At 46.6% G+C, this 12,402-nt stretch overlaps 2 protein-coding genes across 4 annotated transcripts in view; one reads left to right on the top strand and one right to left on the bottom strand.

Annotated features, from left to right (window-relative positions):
• RPL34 (ribosomal protein L34) overlaps positions 1 to 12,402 on the bottom strand; it is a 466,563-nt gene that overhangs the window by 400,436 nt on the left and 53,725 nt on the right. The window lies entirely within an intron of this gene.
• PAPSS1 (3'-phosphoadenosine 5'-phosphosulfate synthase 1) overlaps positions 9,536 to 12,402 on the top strand; it is a 47,433-nt gene continuing 44,566 nt past the window's right edge. Inside the window, exon 1 of one of the 3 annotated variants that reach the window (XM_077933896.1) lies at positions 9,536 to 10,079. Coding sequence is in view for 1 of the 3 variants with exons in the window: in XM_028743351.2 (XP_028599184.1) it covers positions 10,020 to 10,079 (60 nt within the window). In the remaining 2 variants the exon portion in view is untranslated. The remainder of the gene's footprint in view (positions 10,080 to 12,402) is intronic. The other 2 variants (XM_028743349.2, XM_028743351.2) reach the window with 2 other exon arrangements.

Genomic DNA, 12,402 nt, shown 5'->3' with positions numbered 1-12,402 from the left:
CATAGCCATAAGGATTTTTTTTACATGGAAACATGCTCTGTCTTACAGTTTTTAAAGGCTTGCCTTGGGTTGCTCCAGGTCATCCTCAAAAGAGGACTTTTCTGCGAAGCGTATGGCAGAGCCACCACAAATTGGCACCATCAATCCAATGCTTGTTAGTGGATCTGCCTGGCCCCGACCTCAGGCCCACCCCAGAACCATTCAGAAAAGCAGCAACAACACCAGTGTTGACTCCACTCTACTCTTGTCTTTTCCATTTCAGAAGGTGGAAGCAGAGATGGAAAGTGGCCTTTGTCTTAGACAGACCTTAGATAGACCTTTGCCGGCGAAACTTTCCAGACAAAATGGAGACTTCAGACACAAGGTATGGGGTCCCACAATGGTGGCAAACTGATGTTCTCTGGCAATGTTTGTGATGGACTATAATTTCCCCCCCTTATTTTTTGGTAGGGAACTTGCATCCTCACTTCTCTAAAATGGACAGAAGCATCCTTGGGCATTATTACTTGGATTACTGTGAGCAGAAAGGAGGGGTTTTTGTTACTGCAGTTCATCCTTCATGCTGCCCTAACTCCCACCCTACAGTCTTCAGTCTCCTCTAAGCACTAAGTGATGACAACTGCTCTGTATGCATTCAATACAAGAGCATCACAGACCACCAGCAGACCACTGACCCAAATATTAGAGCAAAAGTGTCTCCAGAGCACATTTAAAGATGTTTTTCCACACCTACCTAACAGCACATTTTGTACTTATTCTGTTACACAACCTAATCTTGGAAAGGACCTCACATTTATTTATGTCTGTCTGCAATGGAAAATACTGTCAAAACTGCTGACCTGGGAGTGGAAATGAAAGCAGGCTTAATTCCTTTGGTTTTGTTCATACCAGTGGCCTGCTTTTCCAACACTTTGAGGATAAGTGAATATTTTTGAAACTTAGAACATATAACTAACATCAACATAGAAGGAAACATTCTAAAGAATTTGAGTAAGTATACATTTATTTCACATTCTTTAAAAAAACCTCATATTAAAATATTCCTTTCATAGTATTCAACTAGATTTTACTCAGAATAGGCCCAGTGAAAGTAATGAACAGGTTCGATTCATTTATCTCAGTAGATCTGTTCTGAATAAAGCTTAGTTGAACACCACCTGAAATGCTTGCCTCTGGTTTTTTTTAAAAGATATTTATTGAAATTTTGAACAGTAAAACAAACTTCACAATCAAAACCAAAAAAAGGAAAGAAAGAAAGAACATTATCCCATTCAAATGAAAACAGAAAGATGCAATACACAACATAAAAAAGTAGAAGAAAAAAGACATTAAAAAGACATAAAAATCCAGTTTCTTACTTATTGTTTTCATAACCCTCCTTCCTGACTTCCTCACATCTCCCTTTTCTGTGTTCCCTTTTACACAATCGTATTCAGCAGTGCCTTACCCTTTTTCAAATCTTATTCTATGTTATACATTTCAACTATTATGTCTCCAATTTTTCCCTTTATATCATTTTGTTTAAATTTGACATAATATTATTCTAGCTTTTTCACCCTTATTCTTATAAGACATTTTTTACATATTCCTTTCAACTATGTCACTAATGCCATATTGTCTTTATATCCTGCATCATTTTAGCATTCAAACATTTTGCAATGTTTTTGCAGGTAGTCTTTAAATTTCTTCCAATCCTCTGAAATGCTTGCCTCTGGATCAAAAGTAACCTCAGCCTTGTGGGCTAAATGTGACCCTCCACAGATGTACCCAGAGATAAAAAAAAATTGTTTCTCCATGTTACTATGGCAGTCCAAATGATATGTGCTCAGAAGTGGATGGAGGGAACAGTACCAATGATGGAGGAGTAGCAGATGAAATTGATGGAGTATGTAGAATTAGCAAACCTAACTAACAGAATAAGAAAGCAGGAAGGAAGGAAGAGTTTTTAAAGAACGTGGAGAAATGTTTGTAGAATATCTGACGAATCATTGTAAATGGGTTAAAATGTTAGCCGTATTAGAGTAAATTCAGCAGAATAGATGAAGCAGATCTAATGAGAAAGGAAAAATATATATGAAGCAATTAGAATATGCAGAAGCAATGAATAACTACAAGGAACCATGGAAGGGGGGGAGGGAGAAGTCAATGATCAATGTATTGTTGTATTGGTTAAATATATATAGACATATATATATATATATATATATATATATATATATATATATATGCACATGCACATGCACATGCACATGCACACACACACATACACATATATATATATATATATGCCCTTCAGACCTCTTATTGTGACTCTTTCCAGGCAACACTGCTTCCCCCTCTCCAGGCCACACACCTCACTGGCTGTTCTTTGCATCCTCCTTGAGCGTTTTTGCCTGTCTGGATTTTGCCCTTGAACTCTGATAACGCCTCTTGCTTGCCTGGATGGAAGGTAGAGAGGAGTGGGTTTGAATGTGTGTGGAAACCAGCCTTCTAGGCAAAGGTCCACTGCTGCTCCCACTATGGCTTCTTGCCTCACCTCCCACTGGCATGTGGACTCCATAAGGTTGCCTAGAACAGAATGTGTGTCGTAGCTCTGTGCTGCCAGCCATGGCAGGGCTCACTGGAGGGAGAAGCCAGCCAACCAGCCGAGTGTCAGGGGGGAACTTGCCTGGAGGCAGAGTCCATATACAAGGTCCAGTCCAGCCCTAAGGTCAGGAGTATCTCAGTTCACGTAGTCAGACGATATGATGGTCACAAATGCCGAGGGTCCAAGGTCACAAGAAGCAGCAAGGTCTGGCCAGGAATGACAAATGTTGTTTCCAACAACTGACTGAGGCTGGAAACCATGCTGGTTCTCATCAGGAGCAAGAAGGCTTATCAGTAGCAGGTGGAGTCACTTCGCCTTCTACTCAGCCAACTCCTGGCCCATGGCAATGTGGCCCTTGGGGTAAAAATGGTTCCCAACCCCTGCAGTCACCCAGGAACTACCTTAAGCAGCTGGGCAGGACGACTCACTTCTCCATCACCTGATACAATTACAGCATCAGATAATTGACAGATGAGTGACTCCGCCCACCCGTCAAAGTTAGCCCATGAGGGTGGGGAGATGAAGGTCTGTGTGCTGGTCCTGAGGGTTAACTGTGCGGTGAGGTCCGAGTTCAGGCTGAGGTCGAAGTGCGGGATGGAGGCTGTCCGTCAAAAGCTGAAGCTGGGTCCAAGGCAGGGAGTCAGGTGAGGTCAGGAACTCTGGCAGAAGAGCAGGACAGGGTGCAGGCAGGAACAGGCTACCAACAACGTTGCTCCCACAACCTGGGACTGGGGCTGGCTGGCTTTTATCTGCCCCAAGGCATAGGGTGGCCCTGGTCCACAGGTGACTCGCCTCTCCTGGCCTGGAGGTGAGCACTCCTCCTGCGGGAACTTAGTTCCCTCCGCCTTTCTGCCCTGAGCCTCTGCAGCTCAGGAGAGGCTGGAGGGTTACCGAACCCAGAGGCAACCTCAACTTCCCCTAACGGGGCTGAGAGTGGAGCACCTGCAGGCAATGGGTCCTCCATCACCTCAGGAGCCAGAGCAGACTCAGCTGGTGCCTGCACCTGAGGATCCAGCACAGGTGAGGACCCTTCAGGCTCAAGCCCCAGCCCAGGCTCAGCTGGTCCTGGAGGCGGGGACTCCTGTGCAGGCTGAGATTCCTCAGGTTCAGCCTCCGAGTCCGAATCCCAGGCCATCACAGTCTGGCCCACTGGTCCAGAAATGACCCCAATTTCTTAGAGATTAACAACCTCTCTGAAGTGAACCTCAGATTAAATTTAGAAACTACCTCTTCCAACACCTCCCCCCTGCCCCACAAAGATATCAGATATTTTTTCTGAGACAGCTTCCAATGATTTACCTGTCCATCTCCCACTTGTTCTGGTCTGTCTCCAAGTGGTGCCCACAAGGCAAGATATTTCCAGCACCTTGGAAAGCTCCAGTTGAACAACTTGCTCTGGTGAAGGTTGGAGGTGAACTGAGGCCTTAGAAGTCCCTGCAAACGCCCGTACCCCCCCCCCCCAGTTCAGCTCCCTCAGTCAATGCAGTTTTGTCTCAGCCCAGGGGTACCGCCTGTACACTCCTCTCTCTTGCAATGATATTCAGGGGCAGTTTCTGGAAGCGGGGGGCATCTATTTTTCAACAAAACTAAAGGCAGCTTCTCTTACTTTGCCCAAGCTTCTGGTTTCTGAATCCCCAGATACATGAATGGCCATGGAAACTTGCAAGTTGCAAGCAGATGCCTGTAGGCTCAGCCAAAGTTTAATACTTCAAAGCCCCATAGATTTCCCCCCACTGAAATCAATGGGGCTTCAAGTGATTAATTTTGCATGGGTGGTGCCCTATTTGGTGTTTGTGGTGTGTGGGTGAAAGGATACTGCTGAGTGCATTTCTGTGAGAATGCAGTCTTTTAAATTTCTTTAGGTGTCCTCACCCATCACTGTTTCTCTTTTTTCTTTTCCTGTTGACTGTTATAATTAATCATGATCACTTTCAGGATGCAGAGGCTCAGAGACAATTGCCCGGACCCACAATTTCAATGGGATGAGTCAAAACTAGGCAAAAAGCTACTTTCCATATTCCAAAGGTTATCTAAAACCATCATTACTTATCCTAAAATGCTGCATTTACATAATTAAAACCCATGTAGGCTAATTTTAACATTGCGTCCTTGTGATCTGTTTTTTCGTGCGACAAGAACATTAAAATACATTGTTGTGATTGTTGAGTTTTACTTAATAGTGCAACAAATCTTAAGGGACAGTTGCTATAAATAAATGGAGATAAAACTCAAGAGGCCAGGATCATACCCCTCTACTGTAGAAATAGCATCATAGTTTTTCTTTTTTTAAAAAAATTATGTTTGAGTGACCTCTAGCGGAGAACACATACCAATACAGAAATTAAATTGCTTGCAATCTCTCCAGCTCTAAAATGGGTTACCTTTTCAACACATCTGCAAAACAGCTACAACATGCAAATGGGAAAATATATGCAGCTTCTTTCTTATAACATCTAAAATGAGACGATAGCCCAGTCAGGAAAAGCCTAAGGAATAAAGGTGTTTTTAACACTCCTTGAGAGCACCCCCTGCAAGTGCCTCTGATATGGCTGGAGAGGAGTGTTCCAAAGTCTGTCCTGAATCTCCCATACTTGTGCTCCCTTGGATAAGACTCTGGGTTCTAATATTGTGAGAGGGGAAGAGAAAACATCTCTGTATCATTCATTTTCTTCACATTGTGTAATGTTTTGATCACTGCATCTTATTTAGACCCTCTCTGGGGAAAGTGTGAACAATGGAGAAAGTGGACAGAGAATTTCTCTCTCTCTCTCTCTCTCTCTCTCTCTCTCTCTCTCTCTCTCTCTCTCTCTCATAACACTCTAACTTGTAGACACCCAAGGAACCTGAATGCTGGAATATTCAGGACAGATAAACTGAATTTCTAAACACGAATCTGAGAATAATCTAAAGCACAATGATTTAGCAGTGCACTACAATATCCTAATATTGCCGACTACTCAGACTAGACCCACTAAAATTAATGTACATAATTCACCTAATCTTAACTGTTAATTTTGAGGGACGCGGGTGGCGCTGTGGGTTAAACCACAGAGCCTAGGACTTGGTCAGCGGTTCGAATCCCTGCAATGGGGTAAGCTCCCGGTGTTTGGTCCCTGTTCCTGCCAACCTAGCAGTTTGAAAGCACGTCAAAGTGCAAGTAGAAAAATAGGTACCGCTCCGGCGGGAAGGTAAACAGCGTTTCCGTGTGCTGCTCTGGTTCGCCAGAAGCAGCTTAGTCATGCTGGCCACATGACCCGGAAGCTGTACGCCGGCTCCCTCGGCCAATAAAGCGAGATGAGCACCGCAACCCCAGAGTTGGCCACGACTGGACCTAATGGTCAGGGGTCCCTTTACCTTTAACTGTTAATTTTAGAGGATCTATTCTGAGTACAAATTAGTTGAATACCACCCTGGTTTAGCAGGTCAGTCTGTGAAGAATTCTGTCTGTAAGCAAACCACAAATGTCAAATCTTATTTAATTTAGATTAATTACATGTAATTATTTAATCATGTTGAATTTAGATTAATGCCCTTTAATACATTTTAATTACACTTCTCACAATCGGCATGGTAAAAGGGCAAAGAATGAGCGAAGTTTATCTAGCGTAAGAAATATGTGTGTTGAAAGGATTCTCAAACAATCAGTAATTTTTGAAAGCTTGTTTTCCACTGCTACTGAGCTACTTAATGACTGCTGTAAGGGGTGAAAACTTCAGGAAAGCAGGCTTAGGTATTAAGAAAGAACTTCCTGTTAAAAAGCCGCTGGCCAATGGAAGTGGTTGTGCAGTTAAATATTGATAGCTTTTCTTTGTGGAGACTTTGAGCAAGGCGGTAGATCAGCCTACACTGGTTCAGAAGCAAATTTTCCTTTAAAATTCTGCCGTGCTTGCATGAGGCTGGTGAACCCCTGAAAAATCTTCCCATTCTTCATTTGCGGGGGGTTGGACTAGCTGACACCCGGGATCCCTTCCAAATCTACAATTATATGATTCTGTGGAAGCAGGCAAATCTTTCCGATTTCCCTGGAACAAGTACATATCTCTGAAACTGCTTTAACAATGGGACGTGCTGATGCATTTGCACCACACCATGCTCATCCCACTCAACCTCCCCGGGAGCAGCTGTGGTACAACCGACCAGAGATGCGGGGAGTGGTGCGCAGGGCCAGATTTAGGTTTGATGAGGCCCTAAGCTACTGAAGGTAATGGGGCCCTTTATATGTCCAGCTGTCCTTTGTCAACAACCAATTGTCACTGTTTTTTTTGTGTTGAATATATGGTATATGGTAATTTATGGACCTAATAGGTATCTAAAGCCATTTGTCACTGTTACTATTTTATTGTTTTCTATCTTGTATTTTGGAAATGTACACCGTTTAGTTTTTAATTTTTTTGGGGCTTCCAAGAGAGTGGGGCCCTAAGCTATAGCTTGTTTAGTTTATACTCCTCAGAGTACTGTGAAAGAATGATGTCAATCAACGTTTGATGATCTCCTTCTACCGGTCCACAATAGAAAGTGTCCTTTCATACTGCATCATGGTGTGGTACGCTGGTTTGACATCAACTGATAGGAAGTGCCTACAGAGGGTGGTGAATACAGCACAATATATTATGGGCTGCCCCGTGAATCCGCTGGACGACATCGCAGAAGAACGTTGCCTCAGGAGAGTGAGGAAAATTCTCAGGTATGATTCACACCCTGGCAGGCACTTTCTTGATCTCCTGCCCTCGGGCAGAAGATATAGAATAGAATAGAATAGAATAGAATAGAATAGAATAGATTCTTTATTGTCATTACACAAGTGCAACATTGCACAAGTGCAACGAAATTGGATGCCATCCCTTAAAAACAACAAAAGCAAAACAACAACAACAACCAAACAAACCACATTCCAGCCACACCCACACCAACACCCATCAAACTCCCAGGTCACACTATCGAGTTACAGCATTCAAAAAGGCCACAGCTCTTGGATAGAAACTGTTTTTCAGTCTATTTGTCCTTGACTTGATGTTTCTATATCTCCTGCCAGAAGGCAGTAGTGCAAACAGACTGTGTCCCGGGTGAGATGAATCCTGCAGGATGTTATTTGCTTTCCTAAGACAACGGGAACCGTACAGTTCTTCCAAAGATGGGAGAGGATGACCAATAATCCTTTGGGCTGTGGTTATGACCTTCTGGAGCACCTTCCTCTCCCTAGCTGTACAACTGGAGAACCAAGCACAAATACAGTATGTAAGAATGCTCTCTATGGAGCCTCGGTAGAAGGACACCAGCAGTCTCTCACTCAGATTGTTCTTCTTTAAAAGTCTGAGGAAATAAATTCTCTGCTGGGCCTTCTTCACCAGAGCAGTGGTATTTGCGCTCCAAGTCATGCCCTGATCGATAGTTACTCCCAAAAACCTGAATTCCGCCACCCTCTCCACCCGTTCCCCGTTGATATACAAGGGCTGAATGTCCGCCTTTTTTTTCCTGTAATCCACCACCAATTCCTTGGTCTTAGCCGTATTAAGAGCCAGATTGTTCTCTCCACACCAAACACAGAGTCGCTCCACCTCGTCCCGATAGGCGGACTCATCCCCTCCTGAAATGAGCCCTACCACCGTAGTGTCATCAGCAAACTTGATGATATAGAAGCATGATTAGTCGCACCAACAGGGCAAAGAACAGCTTCTATCCGTGGGCTGTTAGGCTGTTGAATGAAAAGATAACAACAGGGCAACTGACTTTCGGGTTTGGTGGGTGTGCGTCAGAAAATGAGGGGAATTAAGACTAAGAAAGCTGGGGGGGGGGGCGGTGCTCATGTAATCTCACTGTATACAAGTTGTACAAGTGACAATAAAGTATTTCAGTAAATCCGGCACTGCGTGAGCCCGCTCAACCTCCCACTGCGTGAGCCCGCTCAACCTCCCAGGGAGCAGCTGTGCTCCAACCGACCCCACCTCCCTGCATTGCATGGTCCGCTACTGTCTAGCGGTGTGTGGGGCATGGGTGTGGGGGGGGCAATGCAAATTATATTTTGAAGGCTATTAAGAACTGTTGTCTTTGTCCATGGAGTTTTCTTGGCAGGGATACTGGAGTGGCTTGCCGGTTCCTGCTCCAGGTGGATCACGTTTGGTCAAAACTCTCCACTATGACCTGCACGGCATAGCTCAAAGCTTCTCTGAAGCAATGACAAACCTAGACAGCATCTTAAAAAGCAGAGACATCACCTTGCCAACAAAGCCATGGTTTTCCCAGTAGTGATGTATGGAAGTGAGAGCTGGACCATAAAGAAGGTTGATCGCTGAAGAATTGATGTTTTGGTGCTGGAGGAGACTCTTGAGAGTCCCAGGACTGCAAGAAGATCCAACTTCTCCATTCTGAAGGAAATAAGCGCAGAGTGCTCACTGGAAGGACAGATCGTGAAGCTGAGGCTCCAATACTTTGGCCACCTCATGAGAAGAGAAGACTCCCTGGAAAAGACCCTGATGTTGGGAAAGATGGAGGGCACAAGGAGAAGGGGACGACAGAGGACGAGATGGTTGGACAGTGTGCTCGAGGCTACGAACATGAGTTTGACCAAACTGCGGGAGGGAGTGGAAGACAGGAGTGCCTGGCGTGCTCTGGTCCATGGGGTCACGAAGAGTCGGACACGACTAAACAACAACAAATTAAGAACTGTAAGGGTGGGATTTGGCACTCCTGTCTTCCACTGCCTTCCGCAGTTTGGTGGGACATATAAATGCAGCCGACGATGCTCAGCTGCCTTCCTCCCACCTCCCCCTCTCTTTCCTCCACCAACAGCAGCAGGCAAGAGAGAGCAGCGCCGGCCAGGCTAGAGGGGCAAACCCGGAAGCACTGGTCCCCATCCGCTGCTCCTCCTCCTCCTTCCCTTTCATAGGCCGGAGCCGTCGTAGACGCCGCCCTCCCTCGCCTCGCGCATTTCCCGCCCCCGCCCTCGTCTGGAAAGGCGAGCGCGCGCGCGGAGAGGCAAGCGCTGTGCGGCGTGGCAGTCAAGAGTTGCGCTCCCCCCCCCCCCGCGCGCGTCCTGGGAGTAAACCGGGAGCGCGCTGCCGTGCGCGTGGCTAGAGCTCTCTCTCTCTCTCACTCCGCCCGGCCGCCTGATTCTCGCTCCTCCCCTTTCGGTCCCTTCTCCTCCTGGGTTCGCGCCCCACCTACTCCACCCGTCTCCGTTTCACCAGGCAGGCGCAGGCGCGCGCGCAAGAGCCTCCCAGCGCCAAGCCGGCATCTCCGTGCAAGCAGCAGCAGCAGCATCCTCCCCTCCCCTCCCGCCTAGCCTCCTCTCTCTCTCGCTCCCTCCCCTACCCCCTAGCCTTAAGGCCCCGCGCCGAATCCTAGGTCTCAGCGCGCGCGCCTTGCCTCTGCGCTGGCCCTTCCTTTCTGCCCCCGCATCTCCTCCTCTTCTGCCAACATCCCCGGCGTCTTGCAAATGGATTTGCCCGCGAGCCACTGCAAAAAAGTCAAGCTGAGCAACAAAGTGCAGAGTTGGGTAAGTCTGGTTTTTTTTCCTTTTTGAAGCTAGCTGCAGTTTGGCAAAATAGCGCACCTGGTGAGAGGAAGGTGGCCCCTTCCCAAGGAAGAAAACAGTCCAAAGAGAAAAGAGGAAGGGGGGAGAGGGATGCCGCCCTGCCGGGATGCGGCTTTGCTTGAGCAACCTTTTGGCGTGCTGGTTTTTGCTGCTGGCTGCCGGAGGCTCGAGTGGGGCGAGCGCAGCGGCTTGCAGCGCCTCTCTCTTTGCGTTTGCACAAGATGGGGCAGGCTTGGGAAGTGGGTGGAGGGAATAACGCAGGCTGCTTGGGATACGAAGCCTTGCTCGCTCGGCGAGAGGATCGCATTTCAATAGATTCCACTGACGTGTCTGCATTTATTTATTGTTTTGCTTTGAGGGAGGGAAAAAGAGAGGAAGGCAATTCATCTCTCCGCTCTGCTCGCTGCAAATGTCTCTGGTATAGCCTGTCTTTATGAATGAAGTTAAATGTGCCAGTTCTCCGTTGCTAAGAGTGGCCTTATAGTGCCGTGTTTGCTTTAAAAGTTGTGGGTGGCAAGCATAACTGTGATGCAGAGGAGCATGTAACCTCATTCAGCATCATTTTTCTTCATGTCTATTGGAGGAGGAAAGGAGTGGGATCTCAAGAGTACAATGTGAGCATTCATAAATCTTGGGCAGCCCCAACACTGAAATTCTTTGTGGGTTGCCTGTTGAATGAGAGCACTGTGGAAGGAGGCATGAACAAACTTGGGTTTTAATTGCAAAGGTGCCAACAGGTCAATTTACAGTGCTGGCCAAAGGCTAGGAAACTACTGGGGGCAGTGGTGGAAAGAGGCCTTTGCTAGAAAAGAGGTGGTGGGTTTTGATGGCATAATTAATAGCTGTAATTATTGGGGGGGGGGGGGAGCTATGTTGCTTTCTTAATGCATGATTCTAAAAACTTTATCACAATACTTTTCAAATGGAAGAAAAAATAGGTAGAAATTTAAAAGGCGTCCTTTACCTAAAAAGGACTAGTCTTGTGATGTGTGATAAACATTCATCGTGAGACCCAGAATCTGGCCATGTGAACATAGGAACTACCCAATACCACCAAGCCAGTGGTCCATCTACCTCAGTATTGTCTACACTGACTGGCAACAGCTCTCCAGGGTTTCAGATGGGGAAGTTTTTCCCAACTCTTCCTGGAGATGCTGGCGATTCAACCTGGGACCTCCTCCTTGCAAAATAGATGCTCTTCTCTGCTATATCCCTTCCTAAAGGGCTGTCAAGGAGGGTGGGGTTGGGCAGTTAAGGTGATGCAGAGATGTTATTAATGGTTAGAATTCCTTGATGGTCTGCCTTCAGTTGGTTAGAGCGTGGCGCTGGTAAGGCCAAGGTTGCAGGTTCCATCCCTGTTTGGGACATCTGCATATTCCTGCATTCCAACTCTATGATTCTAAGGCCAGAAAGAAGTTTGAAATGAGCCTTGAATCACACCAACCTCAGTTTCCCACTTGAGTTCCATAGCTTCTTCTGGTATGCCTCCTATAGTGGCACTTTAGCTAAAATGAAAAGTGTTCCTGTTGAAAATGTGTAGCCCAGAAGAGCAGCTGGAGTGCTCTTAGTTTATATAACCCTTAGCCAAATCATGGCTTAGCACAGGGGTTGCCAACCTTTTCAGGTGTGTGTGCTGTCAGTGCCACTGGCAGAGGAAGAGGAGTGCGGGGGGAGTGCACTGCCCCTGGCAGGGTGCCATCGCGGCTGCCCCTCACCCCAGGACACGCGCCAGCCCTGCACCCTTCTCCCCCCCCCCCCAGTGCTGAAGCATGGAGCTCCGCCACTGGTCAGTTCCACTCCTTCTGGTCACTTTTCTCCCCATCCCCTGACCAGATCAATTTCCATCCCTCCAAAAGGCAGAAACAGAGACTGTGCATGTGCTTCACTTTTTCAAGGAATCTGGGTAAAACGCGAACCCAGCGGAATTGACCTGAGCCTTGAAAAGCCCAAAATAATTCACAGAGGAAGTGGGAACGAATGCAACTCTTGCAACTTTCCCTTCAGCTCCATGTACTTTTTGAGGGAGAAAATGTTAACTACTTCTATCGCCTCATGACCAAGGGGGCATTTGGACGGAGGCTTTGTGGGGGCTAGGAAAAGACTCTAAGGGTGCTGTGTTGGGGAACTGACTTAGTATAAGCATGTGGGTTCCTAGAGAGAGATTCATGACCACTTCATGCCTCCCCTAGTCCTGCTACTGTCTTGCAATCAGTGGCAGAGACATGGTTTGACTTACCGTACCTTTGAAACCAGATTTGTTTCCTACAGACAAACCAAATGAAGA

The sequence above is a fragment of the Podarcis muralis genome, chromosome 9 (assembly GCF_964188315.1).
Source record: "Podarcis muralis chromosome 9, rPodMur119.hap1.1, whole genome shotgun sequence".
Taxonomy (NCBI): Eukaryota; Metazoa; Chordata; class Lepidosauria; order Squamata; family Lacertidae; genus Podarcis; species Podarcis muralis.
This window is presented reverse-complemented; position numbering and strand designations above follow the sequence as displayed.